The following is a 23994-nucleotide window of genomic DNA, read 5'->3' on the forward strand; positions in this document are numbered from 1 at the left end:
AGCTGAGTTGCCAAACCCAGTTGGATTTGCTCCACTGAGCTGAGCGCAGCTGGGAAACCTGGCAGAGGCTGATGGCTGGGTACCTGGAAAAGCTCATTTGGAAGCTTCAGCTCCCCATAATTAAGTGATTAGTTGTGATGATCAGCCGTTTGGAGAAGTATGGTGCATTGAGAAATATTCTAAGTTGTTTTCAAGAGTAGGTAAAATAGTGAAGAGTGAGACATAGAGCCTAAGGAGAGAGGAACCCTTGTAACAGAAGGAGGAAGCAGGAAATGAAAGGAGCAGGGATTTGTTAGCAAACACCAGTCCAGGCCTATTCATTGTTTCATGCAGAACAAGTTGTGCCACTTCAGTGTTTATCCACTGCAACGAGTCCCAGGTAAGAAAACAAACAGGCACAGAAACTTGCTGGCACATGGGCACTCGTTATCGGGCAGCAGAGGTATGTGAAATTCTGGGTAGAAGCTGAGCTGCTTTACATGGTGCCTGCCTTTAGGGTAAGCAGCATCAAAATACTACAGAAGGATATGTAAGGGTTCAAAAGACAAAGCTGTAGTATGTGGTTACAAGTCACTGGCCCTAGGAAGATGGTAAAAAGATTGAGAAACAAAGAAACACACGACATAGCCTCCTGCAAGATCCACAGAGCCACATTTATGTCAAACTATTTGACATCAGAAATCTTGGGTAACATTTGCTTTCCTCCCTGATCCACCTTCAATAACACCTTTGTTTTCTTCTAAAGACGGTGACAAAAATGGTTTATGTCTGTCCCAGATAGCATCAGTCTGAACAACCCCTTTACGTTTCTGTGTCAGTTTTGTAGATGAAAGAAGTTATGGATAGTCAAAAAGTTTTGAAGAGCACTTTGCTTTTTGTATCCTTACCTGAATTCAATCCATGAGAGATAGATGATTATTTTGTTTTTAACTTTGAAGAGGCTGTTAGCCTTTTAGCCATCTGCCTTGCAGTGGTAAACACTATGGAAAATCGAGTCCATTTTTTCTTACAACGCTTTCTGGAGGTTAAACCTGGAACAAAGCATACATGGTGTTTTAAATTGCAAAAATAAGTATCTGAGGCAGCTGTAGTGTTATACAAATGTATATGAAAACTGTTAGTTTATTATTGCCATCACTCTGAATATATAATGAAGTTGAGTGCCTTTTTCTGCCTTTGATCCTTCCAGCAGGTATTTCATACCAGAATTAATAGCTATGCTATTCAAAGATAAGGGTAGCATTAGTGTGGTGGTGAAAACCTCTTTCATGGAAGCATGGCTGCGGTGACCAATAGAGGAGGTCCTGGATGCACACACCTCTGAGGCGCATGGGTGTTTGCATTAAGCAAGGATAAGATGCTCTGCCTGAGCTCATGCTAAGCCTCTCAGCAATATGACTGTAAAAATGGTTTAGAGAGAGCTTCAGGTGCAGCTTATTTAAAAAATTCATCCAAGTACCCAGAACTAAGTAATGCTACCTTTTGATACAGAGCACACAATATTAGTGAGCTGGAGAGACAGAAAATTAAAGATGAAGTGGCCCAGATCACTTTGGCTTTGGGGTTTTGGAGTGCCTTGCTTTGTAAAGAAGCTACAGAAACGAGTGTTTTCTGAATATGCTGAATATGCAGAGTATCTGAAAGTAAGAAAAGCCTGCTGCTTGTGGAACATATCCTTGGGAACCAATGCTAAGATGTCATGCAAAGTGAATCTGTCAGAAAAGATATGGAGCAGAACACAACTACCGAGCAGGTTTGGAATGTGCACATATCTCCTGGAGCAGGAAACCTTCAGTGCTGGGCAGCTGGGGGCCTGTAGAGCTCACCCAAGGATGTGATCCAAGGAGATGTGATAACCCAGCTCTACCTCCAGCTCACTGTCCTGTTCTGTGTGTGCATTGCGGTGGTGTGACCTCTCAGCTATGCTCAGGCTGCAATGATCAATAACTTGTGTTCGAGGCCTTCGAATTCTCCCTGCAGGAAAACCTGGAGGTGACCACTCTGAGTCACACCTGGTTTGCAAGTAGATATCTTCTTGTAGGGGTAAAATGAATGTCTGATTTGTTCAGTGAGGAAGTATGTTTTAAATCTCAGTGTAATCTGACTCCCTGGATCAGGAGAGATAGTGCATGGTTTTCAAGACAGAAATATATCCCATTCTTGAAGTGGTTGGGAGAAAGCAGCAATCTGTGTGGGAAAGCTGGAGAAATGGCGGGAGGGAAAAGAAAAATTACATGCATTAGTGGTTTATGCCTTCCAGACATTTACAAACTCTGGGTAATGCAACTCAGAGGGAATTTTAGTTATTCCAAGGAGGCTGCATGATTTAAGAGGACATAAGGGCTGCAGTTTGCTCTATGGTTTAAGCTACAAATAAAACTTCAACCAACCAGTTGAATATCTGGAAGGAATTTGGGGTTGCATTTTTAGGAGCAGAGACATTAATAAAGGACTGCTTTATTGCTTTGGTGACCTATCACCTCAGTATTGTCTGGCCCGGTGCTGCTCACTGTATGGAGAGGTTAATGCGTAAAACATACCACAGCTTCCATAGGTTTAGGGAAAAAAAAATAGTCCTGCAGTTGTTGCCCTCATGATGTTTTTTACACGTGCCATTGCTCACTCATTCTACTGGATGCCTTAGAGGCCATTTACCTGGTCTGTTCTCCCTTGCTGTCTGCCTTCCAGAGAGGGTTAAAACTGAAGTTCCAGTGGCCATCATCAGCCCATGACCTAATTAAATTAAAACTCTGTCATTTATTTGTCCCATTAATAGTCTCCTACCTGTTTCATTCAGTGATATCTTCCAGGCCTTGTCCTAAATAACTGATACATTTTAAAAGGTTCTGGAGCTTTTTCTACTGTATTCCACATGCAGAAGTCTTTTTATTTAATACATATCATTATCCAGAATAAGTTCTCTTAGCACTTTTCTTAATAATATGTCCTTTGTTTAGCTTTTTTTTTCTCTTCCATTCCACTCCCTCCTTATATTTTCCATATTTATCACGTTCCAAAGTATTTCTCTGCTTGTTTTTTGACATCGAAAGATAAGGCATATATCAATATCAAAAAAAATCTACAGTCTGCATTGTGATGAACAACAGATGAGAATGACAGTGGAAAAAAACACACAACATCAAACATTCTCTTTCTCCCATGTTGAAGGATGTAAAAAAAAAAAAAAAAAAGAGGAAAAAATTGGAACTGGGATGAGAACTTCAGCCTACTGAGGGTTTAATTTTATCCTTATTTTATTAGGAAGGGGAAACAGAGGCACAATGACTTGCCCAAATGAGTCAGTCTTTCAGCCTAAACAGATGTGCTGGCATGAATCTGGCATCTTTCAGAAATACCAAGATTCATTTTGATTGCAAAATACTTACTGAAGTGCGCTATCAGGGGACCTCAAAGGAGGATCATTTGGGAACCAGTGGTTTGAGGCTGTTCTGAAGTAAGAAGTAGATAATACCCCATATTTCAATCAGACCACGAGCAAAGACCCTGAACAATCAAACTGAGCTCTTTTGCCCTCCATGCCATGCTTTATGTCTTCATACAGCACTAGGAGAGTTTGAGCCAAGGGAAAATGGAGTCATCTGGCAGAGTTGAAATAATGAGCAAGACTGAGAATAACCAGGCTTAGAATCATGGGCAGATTTCAACAGCTCTTTCTGATCCATCTACCAGAAAAATATCATCAAGATAATTTCATTCCTGTCACTCCAGGTGTAAAGTGATTTTAGCGATGATGGAAGCCTCCAAAGTGAGCATACTTGTGGTTTGCATCTTCACTTCTGTCCTCGGGAAAGCTAAGCAAGGGCAACGGGCTCGTGGCTGGTTGTGGTTGGGTTCATGATTGAAGTCCTCCCTCTCCGCTGGCTTTGCATGGTCTCACTGTCCTTAGCACTCTTTGCAATGGGAATGTAATATGGAGAATTGGAGAGAGTTCCTAACCCTGAATTGCAGGAGAGAAGAGAAGCATTGCTGTGTCAGGTATTGAGGATTGTTGAGCACAGCTCCATTTGCACTATATGCACTTAAGCAAGCAGGAAGCAAAGGTATTCTGTGCAGCACCAGAAAGCAACATAAAACTTTTCAGCTTGCATAACTTCAAAACACACCGGAAGCGGCTTAGCCGAGGCAGCAGAGAAATCAATACAGGCTGCTAAATTAACCTCAGGAGCGGAGTGAGCGGTGGGTCATGGCCCCATCATCATCATTTGCTGCTGCCTTGTGAGCTCTGCAAGGAGAGCTGCCCGTTCCCTGCCTGCTCAGGTGCTGCACCACACTCCTGGGGACCGCAGCATGCGATGTGCCACCGCAGGAGCTCTCTGAGAAGGCTTCTGGCCCTCCTTAGGTAGGAGTCAGAGCCCGAATGCATTTTATATCCTAGCAAGATCACACAAAGAATCTGTGCTGCTATGAATAAAATATGAGGCATACCGAGGATAGTCTACAGGATCTATTTGAGCAGCTTGTTCTGATTTTCTTACAGATAAGGTTGCAGTTTGTATCTGAACAATTTGAAAACCAGCTTGTTAAATATTTTAATTTATTTATTTATTTTTAAGGAGGGGGTGGGAGAATCTACATTGTAGATATTTTCATTGTGAACGTTTTCTGAAAAATGCCTTGCAAAACATGTTTCTATAAAGCCAGTGTGGGGCTTAGGATGCTCCGACAGTAGCCAAAGCAAGCAGCAAAACATATGAAAGCCTCCAGACTGCTTCCAGGGTTTTGTTCCACTGCCAAAAGCTGAGACGTAGACTCACAGCATGAGGCAGCAAACTTCTCTGGCTTTATGTGCATGCACATGAGGTGAATTTAACATGAGAGGCTCTTATGCACCCCCCACTTCTCCCCTTCTATTCCTCCCTCAAGATCTTGGTTTAACAAGTAAGACAAATAATATGGAAGTAATTCTGGATCTGGTGATGCTAAAGGCAGATGAAACAACTTTGCCAGTCACAGCACATATTTATCAAGACATCTGTGCTTGTAAACCCTTTGGAAAGAGCAGCTTCAGTGTGGTTCATAGAGCTGCTTCCATCCTGGGCTTGTGGCTGGCTGGGCGTTGGGAGAGCTCTGATATTTTGTGTGCCTTGTAGGGCTTTGCAGAACATAGGGTCAAGATGTCAGCAGGATACATGATTTTTACCCAGGAGGAGCCGGATGGGTACAGATATTTTCCCGGGAGGTGTTACCAGAGGTGTTTTTTTTTGTTTGTTTTTGTTTGTTTTTTAGAGGATGTTTAGAGTCAGGGCAATGACTTGGTTCAGTCAGCTCTGGAGAGGGGTTGTTGCCATCGCTCATTTAAGGAAAACCCTATGATTTCAGGATGGTTGCTCTTCATGCAGGAGCAGTGACAGTTTTTTTTTCCTAGCAGAAATGATATCCTAGAGGCTCCTTCATATATATTTCTGCCTCTCAAAGAACTGAGGTCTGTATCTCACTGGTGGGGTATCATGCCCTATAAGAAACACGTGAATCCCAACATCACAGGACAGCCTTTCTTAACCTCCCTTTCAGCATGCCTGTTTCCCTGAGATCCTCCGGAGTTAATGGCTGTTAATTGTCTGCAGGGTAGGGAAATCAGCTACGACTCCTGGCTGCAAGGTTTAGTCACTTAGATATCATCATTGGCACCAGGAGCCTGACAGCAATTACAGGTTGTTAGCCACTAATGGGTGAGTATAAAGCCCTGCAGGCAGCAGTTTTAGCTTGTGCTTTTGATCCTTAGGGACACTTTAACGGATGCTGTCTTGGAGCAGCTGTGAGAGGTCCCCTTAGCAAATCCTGCTTCCCAATTCACACAAGGGCTGGAGATACCCAGAGGTTGTGGAGCGTGTTTTGAGGATGACCTTCAAGAAGCCTATTGAGCAGGTATGTGTGTCTGCCAGCAAATGTGAAATCCCCAAATTCATCCGGGTGGAGGTAGAGCCTCTCAGGGGGAAATTTCGATCACCCATGTGTAATTTTCTCATAGGCAGGTGTCAACACTTATAAATCCTGTGGGTTCAGTTTCAAATTAATGGTGAAAGTTTTGCCCCTGTTTATTTTGCATCACTTAAAAAGAGTTGAATCGCTCCTTAGAAGGTTGTCAGCCCTGATTAAATCAACTTTTAGGAATCATCAGGGAGGATCCTGGCATAAACCGGTACTTGAAAACCTTCATTTCAACTGTTTTCTTCTCCAGTTTCAATTAGACCTTAAAACAAGCAGACAGCAGTGCTCTGTCATCTGGTCTCCTTCACTTAAATGGGTCATAAGAGTTTATTAGATGATTAAGTGATTCCTGGGGGATTATCTGGGGAATGGCTTCAGTGGATTTCCTATGCTTCTGTAGAAGTGGGATCAGGTTATATAAGCAGGAGATGGTGAGAGGTTTGGGCTGGTAGGGGCCTCAGCTGGGGACAGGAGAGCCTCAGGGTGGCTCTCTGTGGCCAGCCTGGGGGCAAGGGAAGGAGGGGAAAGTAGAGCAGAGGTGCCAGTCACCAGAGCAAGAGATGAGAGCTGGCTGACGTTCCTTGCTTCAGGCCAAGGGGTGACAGCAGAGCCAGCCAGCTTTGCCCATAAGCCAGACAAGGCTTCAGGTTTCCATAACAGTCAAACTAAGCTGACACAGTCACTCTGAAAGCTTGGCAAGTGTAGCAACAACTCCAACTCCTGTAAAACACAGATTATTCTCCTGCTCCCCAGCGTAGTTCTCCGCTACATAAGCAAAAGCATCAGCACCCGAGTTATCTGGTACTTCAGGTTTCTTTTTGCCTAAAGCTTGAGCTCATTTTTGCTTTTGACTCTTCAGCTTGTTGTGCCAGGCTTTACAAAGCTTGAGGAAACAGGCAGAGTTTAGTCCTCTTTGCTTTGCAATTATATCAGAAGGTCCTGGGCCTCTTACCCTAGCCATCTCCAGACCCTACTTCCTAACTCCCCCCTTTTTCTGCTCCTGAACAAAGGGCCACAGATAGAGATCACAACCTAGAGCCAGAAGAAGCTGTCTTCCTAACGTGTTCACGCATGTAGAATATTTCCCAGAAGCAAATGCATTTTTTCTAGTCTCGGGACTTTGCTTTGTGCATTAAGATCGCACCTTGAGCAATAAAAATTCACTGCCAGCTTTCCCCTTTGCTATGTACAAATTCTGCATATCAAAAGTATCAGGGACAGGATTCAGCTGTATGAAATTGATTTATTAGAACTTCTGAACCCAGGTCTTATTCACATGATACTGCAGGTGAGTAGCATGGTTTAGCTGTAGGATCGCATCACTGAAGGGAATTTCACTGCCTTAATGTCTAAACAGAGTCAGAAATGAGAAGAAATATTTTAAATAACCAATGCCAAAGTGCGGATGTACTGATTTTTTTTTCTTCAAGATTTTTGAAGCATCAAACACATTCTTGGTTCTGTTTGATCAGCTTTGAAACTTACTGTTTAATATTTAGAATTTTCAGGTGTTCAAAGCTTATGTTTTTAAAAGATTTATTATGGTTAGTGCTCGGAGCCATTCTGTCCTGCAACTATTGAAACAACCCTTCTGTTTTCATGTTGTATTTGTATTTTCGTGTGGTACCCAAAGGATACTGAAACTACCAAACTGAGGTGAGTGATACACAAATTGAGTGAGCCATCAAGCTGCAAAGACTTTTATATTACCAATATATTTCAGATGCAAAATCCTTACCATTCATTCTCCTTTCTTGCTGCATGACACAACACTCGATACCTCATCACATTCTGTGTTAGATTTGGTTTTGATTAAAATAGGCTTAGCTCTGTGCTACTGTTGCTATATGCATTTGTAAATTAAATCAGTGGAGACGCATAGATGTCCATATGCTGATATAAAAGAAGAATAATTGAGCATCATGAATTTCAGCAGCCCAGGGCTTTTGTTTGCTTGCTTTGCTGAGTAAGCTACTCTGAGGACTGGTTCTGATCATAGGATTTCAGCTCTGCAACCTTGAAGCAAATAACAAATGGTGGAGTTAAACTTCTTTTAAAACTGGCATGAGTCAGACTGGCATGAATACAGTCTGCTGAATCATACTTTCTCTGTCTTTGTATTCATATCCATTAAAAGCAGATAAAAGGAATCTTTCAAAAAGGGATAAAGGAAAGATACCACATGAAGAAGATGCAGGTGATAACGATACCTTAAGATGGTTCTTTTTTTATTTTATTAAGTGCAAAGTATTGAATTGGTCAGTGAGGGAATGGGACAGGCAAAACTGTGGATTCTGGTGGAACTGATCCAGAAGAAAATCAAATGTATGAAGTACCCATACGGACTGCCTAAAGCAGATCTACCAGTCTGTATGTAATTTTGCTAGTGGGCAAGAACTAGGTCAGTTGAGTGGATTTTAAGCCCTGCCCATGCCGAAAAAAATAAAATAAAATTGTGGGTCTCCGTGTGTGTGTATAGATGTATTCACTCAATGCTACTTATTCATGGAATCATTCAGTGAACAACCTGAAGCCTTCAGCAGCAATCAGTTATTTATGAAGGTAATAAATGGACATAACTGTTTATTCATTGCAGGTATGCCTGTGTCTGGAGGAGACGGAGGGCAATTTTCAAATTTCATCCACATGATGGATGTGGAAGGGAAGCTATGGGATATGAGGACACCCAACCAGAAACAAGCTGCCTTTTTGTTGTTAATAGCCAGGAAGTCTCTGCGGTGCAGATGTGACAGCAACAGCAAAACCTATTTCGAGGTCCTGTCCCATGAAGTAGCTGTGAGTATCAGCAACCACACAAAAGAGCTAGCAGGGGGCCGGGGAGGAGAGACTCTTGAAAATCACAAACGTCATCTGTCCGTCTTGGTGGAACATGGTAATTATTTGTGGATCCCATTGCCTCAACCCCATCAAAGTAAAAGCACAGCACTGCTATCTATTGTTATTCTGGTTTGGTTTTTGTTTTTCAAACGATTCCAGCATGTTGGCTTATAGTTCCAAAATCCTTCAATTCTTAGAAAGAGTTGGTTTGGTTTGTTAGTTAGAGCCATGGCACAGAATTATGTGTGTGAGTGGCTGTGGTGAGAGGGTTATTATAATCCTCGTCACCAGGGGAAACAGCCTCAGCTTCACCTCCTGCTTCTTCCTCAGTTTCTTCCAACCTGGTAGGATGGCTTTGGCGATGGAGAGCACTGGGGTCTGCCCTGAGATGTCATGCCTAAGGGCAGCTCTGCTTGGGATGGGATCTTTTTGTAAGGGGTATATGTGCTTGTTAGCTTTTTCACCTCATCTCATTGTAGGGAACAGATCAACCAAGGGTTCATTTAGGTTGGAAAAATAAGAGAGTCACCAACAGAGAAGTTGCAGAGTAACCCCTTAACATGACTAGTGATGACAACATCTGAACTGCTTTTAAGACTTTGATCAATAAATGAGTGAGATACCAGTGCTAGGGATCTCTAGAGATCTTAATTAGAATTAATAGCTTTACAAGAGAGTTTAAGCCTGATTAGTGTTGGAGACAATTTCACGGTACAGATCTTGGATATGATCAATGTTGTTGTCTTCTAGTAGAATAGCAGTGTGACTCTACTGATTTGTACTGCTGGAAAAGAAGAACGGGGCCAACACAGCTTCAGGATATTTTCAGTAATACCTTATTCAGTTTTTATAGAACCCTACTGGTTTCCTCCCTCTTAAACGCTAAGATTTTCTTCCATAAAGGGTTGCTTGGAAAGCTAAAAAGTATTCAGGAGGGAGGAGGTGGTGAAGCGGCCAAAGGTGTGTGATAAATTAATGTAATTACTCAGCTACACACTTTATCTTGGAGAGATCCCCTCTGCACGTGCTGGGAATGCATTAGTATGCAGTATTAATGTTAATATAGCATCAATATAAACAGAGATGGACACACACCAGCTGAGACAAGTACTGTTTCTAGACATGCTGCATTGCCACATCTGGCTCCATGCTGGCCAAATGGGGCTTTCATGCTATTTTTATTCCAGACTTTCCTTTCACAGGACATTTGTTCAGCTTCCCACTCCTTCTCTCTCCTCCTTTTCACCTCTGATTGCACTCCACATGTACTTGGGCATAACAATGAACATCCAAAATCACACTAGCAGGCCAGTTACAGAAGGAGAGAGAATTTTTTTCTTACAAATCCTTTATTATGGGCTATTTGCTATTTTCTTACAACCACCCCCCCCCCTCCCCTTTTTTTTTTCTTATGAATCTGCAATTACTCCTCTGCCCAACCCTTTCTCCTGGCTGAAGGACTGCTTGGCTACTACAATCTGCTGAAACTGCTGTTGCTAAAATAACTGACCAGACTTCTTGTTCTGGCCCTGCCTTTCGGCCCTTCCTGTGGAGCGATCCTCAATGACAGCATTTTATTTTTTCTTTTAACACCTTATATGCCTTGGCCTGTTTAATCCATGCTCTTATCCTAGTCTTACCCGCTTATTCTTATTTTCTCCGTTATGCAACCAGGCAGTAACAAGTATTTGTCGTATTTGTGCTGGTCATACAGCTTTTTAAGGGAAAATTTAAAATAAATTTTCCAGGAGCAGAAGTGTGGCAGTTGTTTCTGTTGCTCATCCATGCCTTTACACAAGTGTTTACCGTGCAAGGACTTCTCTATGTGAAGGAGATAATCACAGAAGGATCTGCAAACGAGGCCCATGGTTGTCACCTTCAGTTATCTTCAGGCAATGAAAGTTAAAAACTGGAGGTGTGGTCTGAGAGACATATCTACCACTCATGTGATCGAGCAGTTCTTTCTTGTGCTATGATTTCTCAGATGGGAGATAAATCCCAAAAATAAGTATTCCAGAACCCATGAGAATGAACATTTTCTTCCCCAAATAGACAGAAAGCAGAAAGATCACAGTGAGGTCATCTTTACAAATCTATCATAGAATTTTGTTCTACTTTTCTAAGCTGAAGTGTCATTTTTTTTAATTTTTTATTTTTAAATGCAAGTCCTGGACAGTATTCAGGAGGGTACCAAGAGTTGTTCAAAGTCCTCTTTCCTGCCCACCCTGACAATTGTGAGAAGGTGGCACCACATTTCTAAGAGGTTCTGCAAGGAGCCTCAACCCTTGCCTTGAGATTCGCCAGGGGAGAAGATCCCAGTCTTTGTATTTATGCAGAATAAACATTAAATAAAAATAAATACTAGAAAATAAAAAAGGTATTTGCTCCCAGCGTGGAAACTTTAGAAAGTGGTTTTAATAGATTTTGTCTTACTGACTGGCTTCCCCCATGGTATAGCAATAAGTAGTTATGAGCAAGTTACCAATGACATATTTCACTTTGAGGGGGCCTGTGATTCAATATATAAGCACAAGTCTATCTGCAGTGGACAATTTTAATAACCCTGGGTCTGCAAAGCATGCTTAATTAAAGTCAAATAGGAATTTCTATTGCTCTTTTTCAGGCTTCTTTTTCTCAAAACAATTCTGTAAATGTTCTTATGAAATATTATGAGACTGAATGATTTCAGATGAGAATTCCAAGCCAAAATTAGTTTCCCTGAAAATATTCTAAACAAAGTGTAGACTCAAATGTTTGATATTTCCTGTGATTCTCAGTAATTTAAGTAATTTATATAACAGTTTCTTCACAAATTAGTTTGAGGTAAACATTTATGGCCAAAAGCAAAGTCATAGGTCAAAACCAGCAGTGAATAATGGATGCAATATGCAATAGCATAATACATGGACATGCTTACACATAGGCTCCCTTGTAATAAAAATGAGCACTGCTCTGCTTCATACCTTCGTGGCTTTAATAATCACTTTCAGATAGCAATTCTGTGAAAGTCCCTTAACATCTGGGTAGCCCCACATACCCATTGCAGATGCTGTTTCCACTCACTTGTGTTTTTATACACTTTAATAAGAACTTTACAAGTACTCAAACCTTGGAAGAAAATCTTCCTTTTTCCTTTAGTTTTAAAATAAACACCATTCAGTCACAGCAGCTTTAACTTTTGTCTCTTGTTTTGTCTCTTGGTTAAAGCAACAATAATAAAAAAAATGTTATCTCAGGCATGTCCTGAATCAGTGCTAGATGAAACACAGCAATGACTTTCTGTGGGCAGAGCTACGAGAAACAGAGAGGTGCCTTTACACTAGGTGCTGAATGTCTGTAGTTAAATGCATATTGTCTTTAGAGCACTCCCCGCCTGACTGGAAGCACATGCACTGGAAAGGACTTTGGAGAGATGTTTATAATTCAATCGGTGGTAAGACCATGACTGCACTTCTGTATCAGATTCCCAAATCATGGCAGGTTCATTCAGCAGGGTAATTCAAAGACCATCTAGGCTTTGAGGGTCGCACGGCTTACAGGAAGCAAGTGCTATATTAATGTTGTCAGCAGATGGTTCTGTGTGGGCCAGGCAGTACGGGAGCTTCTAAATCTTCTGCTGGGCTAAGAGCTGATCTCAGGGTACCCTCACCTTTTACAAGCCTGACTTTGTTCTCCACTGGGTGTCCATAGAGACTTTAGACAATATTGTACAAGAACTTAGCTACTCACATTTTTATTAATTTTAAACACTAGCATTCCTTATCCTGATGTCCTTGTTCGAATTGCATGGTCAGAGATTGAGATAACTGGAACTGTACTTTGTTGCAAACGTTAGAACTACAGCAAGGTTTCATTGCAGGTCGAACTGCTTTCTTTGTCACTTTGAGCTAGAAGCAGGGTGCTGAAGTGCAGTGGCTGCAAGGTTGCCAGAAGTACCGGTGTATTTATGGGGTCATCCAAACAGATGCACTCAAATTATAAGTGTTACTTATAATAAGTAATAATTGAGCACCTGGAAGAAATATGTCTTCCAAGTTCAAACATTCCATAATATTTCCCTACAGGTGTAAGACTGCAAGGGATTTCCTGGCCCCGAAGGATGTAGGGTGAATTGATGAGTGTGAGTGGAATGTCCACATTAGATAAAGAAACAACGTCTTGATGTTATATTGATTTCTTAAGCGACTTTTCACGAGAAAAAACAAACAAGTATTTCTGTAGAACACTTGGCTGACACAAACAGTTCTGCACAAATCTATAGGGATAAGCAGGAAACCAGAGTTGGAAAATTTTGGCCCTTTTAATAGAGTAGCTTTATTGGGCTGCAGTAGCAGCACTTTTTGAGATGTTCTGTTTTAGCATACATTTGTCTATGTATTATAAGAAAGTTTTAAACAGCAGGATAACCACTGTAGTCTGTAAATATTTGGTGAAGACAGGCAAGTCCTGAACCAGTGTTTTGGACTTTATTAGAAAATGGGGCAATGGCCTTTCACTGGAAGGGATAGTGATAAATATGGAGACTTGAGGTTGGACTGGAAAGGTGGAAGGTATGTTTTCTGTTTGTTCAATACTTTCTTTATTTTCTGCCTCTCTTTTCCTCTCCCCCTCTTTTCTCTATTTTGACCACAAGTCTTTCTCAGCAGGAAGTGTCTTGCATGTTTTCTGGTTTGATGGAAATTCTGAGGACCACTGCAATGCAAATAAAGTAAAGCAACATTTGGTCTATGTTATGGCAAGAAGAGATTGAAAATGAAAGGGAAGATGTTAGGCTGGGGAGAACATCAGAAAGCATCAGATGAAGTTATCATCCAGGCTGGCTGTTAGCCAACTTGCTGCCAGCCCTGTTGGAGTCTGCCTTATGAAATGCCACTTCTAGTGAAGTCAGAACCTGCCTGTGAGCACTGCAGGGATTGAAATGAGAGAGCAGTGAGATGAGATGCTCTTCCTAGGATTCACTGAAGCACACAGCCTCCTTTTAAGGTAAAGTTTTGGCAGACTGGTAAAATGATGTGATATGGACCTGCAGTATAAGGAAACTGGGCACGGTATCCAAAGAAATCCCACCCTATCCATTGTTCCTACCCCATTCTGCATATTTGAGTAGGAAAAATGATATTTGTAAGCATTAAAGCTCCAGTTTAAGTTTGGGTCAAAACTTGAATTCAGCTCATTTATTCAAAATGACCACAAACAGAGAAAGAACATTTTTAACTGTTGCATACTGAACCCACTATATACTGTACTATAGTAGTGTAATTTGTTTCCTTTCATTCTCTGCAGACAAAGATTCCCTTGGTAAGCTATAACAAGTGAATAGGATAGTTCTTTAAAATCTCTTTTCTTCCTTACTTCTCTCTTTATATTGCCTTTGGCATTTTTAAACCTTTAGAGACAGCTGCAGTTTCTTAACAGTTTTCCTGACAGTCTGCACTACTGAAGTAAGACTTTGAGCACACTGGCATCCAAATATGATACCCTATGCTGCCTGACTGATTAATTTTTAACCACCCTCATATCTCAGGAAAAGTAGGCAAACTGGAAATATACAGGTATTTTTCATGTTCTACTGTTGTACTGTGATAAATAGGAAGAGGGTAAATGGGCATCTTAAATCTAGACAGTAAATTTCATGCTGGCCAAAGCAAGATTTTTTATTTTCCCCACAGTCCCAAGGATTAGAATTGGAGGAGAAAAATAAAATAATAATAATAATAATAAAAGCTGAAAATCACAGAATCACAGAATTTTCTAGGTTGGAAGAGACCTCAAGGTCATCGAGTCCAACCTCCAACCTAACGCTAACAGCCCTCCACTAAACCATATCCCTAAGCTCTACATCTAAACGTCTTTTGAAGACTTCCAGGGATGGTGACTCCACCACTTCCCTGGGCAGCCTGTTCCAGTGCCTCACAACCCTTTCAGTGAAGAAGTTCTTCCTAACATCTAACCTAAAACTCCCCTGGCTCAACTTAAGCCCATTCCCCCTCGTCCTGTCACCAGGCACGTGGGAGAACAGGCCAACCCCCACCTCACTACAGCCTCCCTTGAGGTACCTATAGAGAGCGATAAGGTCACCCCTGAGCCTCCTCTTCTCCAGGCTGAACAAGCCCAGCTCCCTCAGCCGCTCCTCGTAGGACTTGTTCTCCAGGCCCCTCACCAGCTTCGTTGCCCTTCTCTGCACCCACTCAAGCACCTCGATGTCCTTCTTGTAGTGAGGGGCCCAAAACTGAACACAGTACTCGAGGTGCGGCCTCACCAGAGCTGAGTACAGGGGGACGATCACCTCCCTAGCCCTGCTGGTCACGCTGTTCCTGATACAAGCCAGGATGCCGTTGGCCTTCTTGGCCACCTGAGCACACTGCTGGCTCATACTCAGCCGACTATCCACCATCACTCCCAGGTCCTTCTCTGCCTGGCAGCTTTCCAACCATTCCTCTCCCAGCCTGTAGCTCTGCTTGGGGTTATTGCGCCCCAGGTGCAGGACCCGGCACTTGGCCTTGTTGAACTTCATGCAGTTGACCTCAGCCCATCGGTGCAGCCTATCCAGATCCTCCTGCAGAGCTTTCCTACCCTCAAGCAGATTGACACACGCACCTAACTTGGTGTCATCTGCGAACTTACTGAGGGTGCACTCGATGCCCTCGTCCAGATCATCGATGAAGATATTAAAGAGGACCGGCCCCAGCACCGAGCCCTGGGGGACGCCACTAGTGACTGGCCTCCAACTGGACTTGGCTCCATTCACCACGACTCTTTGGGCCCGGCTATCCAGGCAGTTTCTAACCCAACGAAGCGTGCGCCAGTCCAAGCCAAGAGCAGTCAGTTTCTTGAGGAGAATGCTTGAGGAGAATGTTTCTATTAAGTCATTTTAACAGAAACTGGAAGAGGTTTTTGCTGTTAAGTTTTGCTGTTTAGATTGAGGCTATGAGATTTGTTTAATTTAGAGGAGGATCTTGACACTTAATCCTCTATCAAATATGGAGACATGGAGTAAGGTCCTGTTTCAAATTCTCCCAATGTTGCTGTTCCAGCTTGCTCATCTTACCCACCCAGCAAGTTCACTACTCCAGCTTGTCTTTTTTCCCTCAAAGTTTTCTTGAGTATCATTGAAAGGTTTCATTTTTGTTCTGCTGTGGAATGAAAATCATCAAAATCTTGACATCTGGGGCTTTGGGGTTCCTCTTTTTTCCCCTTTAATGGAATGAGATTGCTGGTTTTAGTCTGCCTCCATGTACTGGACTGACTCTCAATTCAAACTACCATTACTGTGAGAAAGATGATTTAGTTTGGGTATCAGTTCCCTGGGACCTGCAACCTGTCTGGCAAAGACATGTCATCAGGTAGGCTTCACCTCATTTAAATGCCATTATTCTAAGGACTTGCTCAATCTTTGTATCCTGAAGTGGGAGAGAGACTGCAGAGAATGGAAAGACGGATGGCAGGCTTGGATAAATGCCCCGGTTAGATTCTCTATATTAGATTGTCATGCTTTTCCTGGCCCAGATGCTAACATCTAACACATTTTTAATACTATTGCCTGTTGAGATCCTATTAGAAAATGATTCAGAGTCTGGAAAGTTGCAGGGGGAGGGGGCAGGGAGAAGTTAATTCCCTAGGAATAATACAGTCATTATGTGTACACACAATCCAATATGTAACTTGGGTTTTTTATAGACTCTCTACCATTTTCTACACTAGCTTTTTAAAATTGCAGTCACACTCATTAGGAAGTAAATGCCTAATGCAACTGATTCTCAAAACAGTTTGTAATTTACATTCATATTGGAAATAAAAGTAATGACCTGCGATAGCTTATTAGTGGCCTTGCAAATGTTCATTATTTCTTTTCTCTTTGTCTTTCTTCTGGTTTTCCACCCCCATGCTAAAAGACAGGGGAGCTTAAAGATTTAGACTACCTTTAGAGCTATCCATCTCTAATGACCCATGAAAATGCACATATGATTCCTGAATGAGGAAATCATCATCCCCTGGTGTTTAAAAGGGTATAAGTGTGTTCACTTAGCAATCCATGAGGAAGCTAGTTATTCCAGATACTTGTCAGGAATTGCTTTATATTTACGCTCAGGAGATAATTTTTTTTAATTGTTCTGAAATATCAGATCAAATATTGAGCAGGCCACATAGTCCCTGAAAAAGATACAGACACTTGGGAGTTTGAACACAGGTTGTTTCTAATGATATTCTGGGTACTGCTACACCACCATGGCAAAGGTTTATTTTGCTCCACATTGCATGGAGATGCACAAGAGGGCTCCTGACCTCCCCATGCCCTAAGACAGCTTCCCCTTACAGCTGCTGCGTAGGCACCAAATGGCTCTCAGTAATTGGTGCGCATCAACACAGCCCACCTCCGTGGGCTTCTCTGCTGGCTGAAGACAACGTAGCATCTGCCATGCAGATGATGCTTGGATTGCTGAGGGAAATGACGCAGGAGAGAGACAACATGGGGCTGCAGCGAAGCTCTGCATTACTTCCTCCTGGGAGCAGGACTTCATGAACTCTGCTGCTCTCGGCTGGTGTTATCATTGCTCATCCTTAAAAATATGCTGCCTGAAGTCCTCAGGCCTCCAGCACTGCTCCCTGCTTGTCTTCTTTGTGGTGGCTCTTGCCACAGCATTGGCTGTTAGTGTGGTCTTACAAAATGCTTTCTCTGCCAAAAGCCTTACAGCAAAAGTTACGTGGGATGAAGCCTCCCGTAACCCATGTGGCTTGAGCACACTCTGCTGTAGTGTGTTCTTAGAGGAAATGAATGTGAAAAAATTTGATTTATGCTTGTTCTCTCTACAACAAGTGATTTTTCTTCCTCATTAGCCATCAAGACTTGTATACTGATTAGTGCTGGTAGGGGCAGGCCCTAATGCAAACCTCTTTAGAATAAAAAGTAGAATGTTGCTTGCCTGAAGTCTTTCATAAGTACTCACTGGAAGTTTCACTGACTACTCTCTATGTATGCAAAGGGATTATTTTGGCCATATATGCATGAAACAAAACCTGTTCACACACTTAAAAGCATTACCTATTGTTGGAATTTGGGCTATTCAGTCCAGCCATTAGATCACACCCAATAACTCTGTAAAAATTGATTTTTCCATCATAAGGTCAAATCACTTTTATGGAATTGCTTCAAGCAGCTTCCTACAAAGCACAATGCTTCTCTGTGAGCCACCAGCCACCAGCACCACGACTCTTAGCTGGCTTGCTGATACTTATATTAGGTCATCAAAAATGAGGTTTGACTGAGCTTAGACAAAACTAGCTCATTTGACCTGTCGGATTTCTTTTAAAAGAAGCGAGTCAAGGAATGCTTGTTTTCAGTCCTCTGATCTGCATTCTTGTCTAAACTCTGAAAAAACCCCTCTGTGACTGGTGAGACGAGGTGACCATGCTGGAAGCATCTTCTTCCCTCTGTGCTGGAAAGCAGCTGCTCTGAGCCCTGTCTTGTGTCTACTTCTCTCAGAAACAAAAGCTCAGTCCCTGGTTTCTCATATCTTGCACGCACTAAGTTGTTTTCTTTTTGAAAGTTTTAGCTCTATTCTTATTCAGATCTTAACATACTCATTGACTTCCTTCCTTCTCCTTCCATGTGTATTCTGGTGTGTCAGGAGTTAGCTTTGCCCACCGGGCTCTTGTCAGATGTGATGCTAACCTCCTCTTCCAAATTCCCCTTCAAAATGAGATCGTTCTCACTTTGTTCATTATAAACTGACTACACAGTACCACCTGCTGATGGACCAGCATCACAAACCTGGCTTTTATTATTGCTTTGTCAAAGGCTGAGTTGTCTGTGACAGCCTTGCTCCTTAGGAAGGGGCCTATGTAAGAGGTAGGAATGCTCTCGTATTTGTGCAGCGCTGGAGACTCGCTCATCTGCTACCACTTTGCAGAAGGATAATGCTGTATCAGAAGGAAACTTGGGCTTTGGAAGAAAGAGTGAATAGTCTCCATTTCTCAGAGCCTAAAAGGGCAGGAAAAAATAGAGCATAAGCCAACAGGCCTAAGGCTATTCTCATTTACATCAGAATCTCTATAGGCCATGTAGAAGGACAAAGACTAGTAATCATCTGAATCTACTTTTGTCACTCATCCCAAGGCTCAGGAATGAAGTATTTGAGTATCAAGGTCGTTATGTTTCATTAGTCTTCATTAACATGAGAGCTGATCTTGGTCTGATCTCTTATTTCAAAAGCTGTTACCACAGAGGCACTAAGCTCCTTATCCTCCCCAAAACTCGGGAAGCAAGTTAGTGTAATCTCAAGTTAGGAAGCACATTTGTGCTTTTGCTATGAGACCCATTTAGTGAAGTATTGATTATAATTTTTCAGTTGATTCTGAACCTGACACTCACCCAGGAAAGTTCCAGTAACTTCTGGCCCAATAAAAGCTCACAGGATCTGCCCCTTCCTAGGAAACAAAATCAGTGGTATAGCAGCCAGATAACTGTCAAAGAGAAGCAGCACAAAGCCAAGAAAAAGAGGCGACAGAGCCAGAACTTGGTATTTTGCAAATCCAGATTCTCAGCTCCTTCAATTATCTATAGTGCAATTAAGAACAGTTAGCCCTATGTCCAATAAAACATTGTCGCTTTCAAGAACTTCCTTTCTCCCCAATTTGCATGGTTTTCTTTCTCTCCTCTCTCTTTTTTATTTTTTTATTTTTTTTAATTTTTATTTTTTTTTTAAGATGTGAAATACTTTGGTGCATGGGTTTTGGTTTAGGAAGGCTTGCTTTTTTCTTTTCATTTCATCAGGACAGAGTTCCATTTGTTCAGCATCTGCACAGGACAACATCTGGAGCCTCAGGAAATTCAGCTGCTCTGTGTATGACGCTTAAATGAAATTACTTTTTCATGCACTTCAGAAGAGTATCAAGAGCATCTCTCTGACCAAACAGGGCCTTTTGTTCTCCTCCAGCAAGTGTTTCTCATTAAAAATGTCATCTCCCTAACAAATTGCTTCATTGCCTCTGCAGCTGGGGTTATTGTTTTCATGGTTTTGTACTTGTGTGATTCTCTGAGGGAGCAAAAAGCTAGGGGAAGCAGGGCTTGCTTTCTTCTCTATTTGCCCCATGCATGTCGTGCTTTGATTTGCCACCTTTGAGGCGGACTGCCATATATTTACCTCCTTACCTTCTGGAACCGCACAGCACTCCAGCTGCCTGCTCAAGGCTGCTCTAGGATGCCAGATCTGTCCACAGGCATCACAGTTTGTAGCAGCATGGGATTATCAGTGGTCCCATCGACCTGCTGAGCTGCTCTTTGACCTTTGAATCTTGGATCTCTTGGGGCTGCTGTGCTTGCACAGCCACAGAGAGCAAGAGCAATGAAAAAGCGAAGTGAGAAGAGAGAAATAGCCATTTAAAGCTGGGATGTGAAAGATGATTTTTAAATGAGACAAATCTGCTCCTTTCATAAGAACTGCAAGGTTTGTTTTTTTTCTCCATTTATTTTTCCTGAGGAGAGGATGCAGGGAAGTTGGGGTTGCAAGAAAACCTAAATTACCCTTTGAGACTAGGGTAGTTTGTTGTGACTTTTCTTGAAAGGTCTGATCAGAAATTAACCCAGCAGCTGGAGAAGAAGCTGGAGGAGTTCCTCATGCCTTTGTTTCAAAGGGAGACAACAGTAGTCTGTACCTAATGTAACAGGCTCTGATAGAGCAGAGTACGTGCAGTCCCTTTTAAGAGCAAGCAACCCTGTAATAAACTTCACCTAGCAGCACAGACCTGAAGGAGCTGTACAATTTCAGTGAAGAACTGCTTAGAAAATGTCAAAACTGCAGAAAATATTCTGCAGGCAGAATGCCATTTAAACTCCAAACATAAAAACTCATTTTTCTCACCTCTCACTTTTCAACCTGGATTGCCTCCTTTGTCCATTTGAAAAACATGTGTTATTTTTATTTTATTTCTTATTTTTTCTCCAACTGAAGAGAGATATATGCCAAAATCCGAAAATCACAGAATACTTCAGGTTGAAAGAGACCTCTAGAGGTCATCTAGACCAGCCTTCACTCAAAGCATGGACAGCTTTGAAGTGTAATTTCAAACAGCAAGTTATAGATAATCTAGAGGCTACCTCTCACTTGCATAAATTTTCACTGCATGGTAACACACCACCTGATTAACCTGATCTCTCCTTTTTTTTTTTTTTTTTTTTTTTTTTTTTTTTTTTTTTCAGGTGACTACAAATTGCTCCTTAATAATTTCATCTACCATATAAACTTGCTGGGTAAGAATTTTTTACAGGTTTATTTCTCACTTTCCTAGGGCTAGTCTTACAGTATTTACAGTTGTCTTTTACTGAGAATGCAAGTTTTCAGCTTTTCAAATGTCAAGAGCTACTGAGAAATAGTGGGAAAAACAATCAAACAAACAAAAAAACAAGCATCATAAATCAGAATGTAAATAAACCCCCCTCACACTTATAATTCTCAAAAAAATCTCATTATTATTTAGACATGCTGATGATGCTTGGAGCTTGTGCTTGTTATTCCAATTTCGCCTTTGTTTATAGACAGGCGAGAATGGTTGCAAGATTTTCCGCTTTTGCTGAGTGATTTCTTAATAGGCCAGTTTCTAGGTTTATTTCTCTATTTCATCTGGGACACAAGCAACCATTTAGCTCACAAACCACAACAGTTACCTTTGGCTGTCTCAGGCACAACTGATTTTGCCATGTCACCTCTCGTCCGTCCGTTCCAGTTCCACCCAAGGAAAAAAGTTCCCCTGTGTTAAATATAGCAGCCAGCCTTCCTGTGTGGCAGGTCCTTTTCAGGCTGCAGCAGGAACACTGGGCACCACACTGTGGAAAATAAGTATGTAGCAGTTGTAAATACAGGCATATATATTTATATATGTATAAAACGGTGCTAGAACCCACAGTCTATAATTTGTGGGTGACCTTTAACTACATGAGGATAAATGGTTACAAATGAGGACCTCTGGTCTTGGCTGTTGTAACCTATTTTCTTACTCCTGTTAGTAAATCAAAAAACATGTATATCTTTTTTTTTTCTTTTTTTTTTTTTTTTTTTTTTTTTTTTTTTAATGTAACATTTGGCTTAGATTTAAGCTGGGATAACTGAACAAAGTGGAAAACCAAACAAATAAATATGATTATCCTGCTATGTTTCTTTTCATGGAATCAGGTTCTGAAGTAGCCAAAGCCTGTGAGATACTTTAAGGCTGCAAGAAACATGCTATTCCCATAATGAAATCTACTCTCTGAATTAGGTCTTTGTGCTATTAGGAGCTTTTTCTTCTGTTTATTTTGCTACAAGATTGCATTTTTACTGGAACCAAATGGCATGTGAAAATTCTGATTTTCTGAGGCCCTTGAGTGATGGAGCTTGTGACGTGAAGGCCACTTCTTGCAGCACTGACTATAAACACAGGGCACATTCAGTCTCCAAGATCCAGGGTGCTCAAAGACATTTGATTTTGATATTTACCATTAAGGGCTACATGTATATGTGATGGGGATGTGCACAGCAATTCAGGAATAGGACAAATAATTTTTTTAAATGGGTAAATCATTAAACAGCTACCCATTGACAGTGACTGCTTGAGACCAAAATGTAGGCAAAAGTGGAAGGAGATGTAGCACCCCAAAAATATAAAGTGTGTTACCACCCCCCCCATAGCCTTTCTCTTCCTATCTGTAATTAAATGTGCACATAAGAGCTTTTGCCATTTTATTGGTTCATCACTATGCAGAAAAATAAGTTTTAGCAGGCCTTCCACATTTTTTTAAGGAGTCATTGGCCCTCTGGGCTCCTGATTTTTCCAGTGTAAGTTCAGTGGGTTAATTTCTTCTGGGACAGTCTCACATTGCTGCTAAGCTGTGGTCCATCTGTCTTTTGCTTTGAAGCTGAGATATTCTTGTCACAACAGAGAATAAATGTTAGGCTTCATGAATTCATCAACTTACTACCCACTTGTTTCAAGCTTTTCCTCAACAGAGGGAGCAAAATGAAAAATCCTAGCCGAAACAAAAGTAAAAACCCTGCTAGCCCAGCTGTACGCGGATTTCCTTTCTTTCATCTCTCTTTCATCCTTTCTCCATCTCCACTAAAACTCATTTAAAATCTCTGCTTCATCATCTGGGCTATACCATACACACTCAATCTCAAGGTCAGTCATTTATTTCCTATTTCCTTAGAGCACTTGCCCCAGTCAATCCCTGCCACATTTTATCTCCCTCTTACCAGCCTGACATTTAAGGATTTGTGGTTTGCTCCTATAAGCTCGGGAATGACTTTCCTGGGGTTTGCTCACATTTCCTGACCCTATATATACGCAGTTAACAAATATCACAGACTTCTCAACTCTTACCCATCTTTTCTGCTTTCATTCTTACAGAGAAAGCTCTTCTTCAGATAGCTATGGAACCTGGAAGAAGACTGAAGTTATCTGCTCAGCTTTCCTGTAAAGAGAGCAAGGGTGAAGAAGGAAAAATAGAAATAAATTCATGTCCCACAGTCAAATTAGCCTCACACGGGAACCCTGGCTCAGTGGATCCCTGTAAGCCTGACATCTCTTTGACTTTAGTGCCTGCCAACTGGAAACCTTGTTTGGTGAATGTGTTCCTGAGAGGTAATTTCACAGGGGGGAAGAAGGAAAGCACCCCTAGAAACATAGAAGAACGGGTATGTAGAGAGCTAGACAGGATTACTAAAAGCAGTGGGATTTTAGCTTGGTCCCAGCTGTACAACCACAACCACTGCCAAGAGAGACAGTAAAGCTTTAGGGAAAAGAATGGCTAAAGCAGTGATGATTTCTGAGATATCTAGAAAGATATGCACACTGTGAATTGGGAAAGATAAGAAGGGGAAGAGAGTTACCAACATGAGTCTTAAGGCTTTTACTCTCATGGAGAAACAAGCCTACAGGGCCAGGTTTGAGCTCCTTTTGGGCCCAGAGAGGAGATATGCATGGAAAAGCCCTGGAGCACAGCGCTGAGATCAGAAGCAGCCGGCTTCTGATCCAAAGGCCCGTGAGAAGGACCTGTGATACACTCCAGATCCCAGTCTGTTAGTGCTGCTCTTAGAGCGGTTACCATTCTGCCTTTCTGCAAAGCCTCATGCACTGCATTAAACCCAAGGGCTCTTTATACAGCTAGGATACAGAAATTAATCTTTGCAAAGAGTCCCTTGTCTGTACACTCCCCAGTCTCACTTCATCTCCCAT

At 41.8% G+C, this 23994-nt stretch overlaps 1 protein-coding gene across 3 annotated transcripts in view; it reads left to right on the plus strand.

The window, feature by feature from the left end:
• Nucleotides 1–23224, plus strand: part of LOC309882458 (uncharacterized protein) — a 248765-nt gene extending 225541 nt beyond the window's left edge. For 2 of the 3 annotated variants that reach the window (XM_082769584.1, XM_082769583.1), the window contains exons 6-7: nt 8546–8745; nt 20984–21142. In XM_082769584.1, the coding sequence (XP_082625710.1) occupies nt 8546–8745; nt 20984–21025 (242 nt within the window). In that variant the 3' untranslated portion in view covers nt 21026–21142. Of the gene's footprint in view, nt 1–8545; nt 8746–20983; nt 21143–23166 lie in introns of those variants that run through there. The other variant, XR_014318290.1, reaches the window with a different exon arrangement.
• Nucleotides 23225–23994: the final 770 nt, after the last annotated feature.

The sequence above is a fragment of the Aythya marila genome (genome assembly GCF_965140915.1).
Source record: "Aythya marila genome assembly, chromosome: 11".
NCBI classification, from domain to species: domain Eukaryota; kingdom Metazoa; phylum Chordata; class Aves; order Anseriformes; family Anatidae; genus Aythya; species Aythya marila.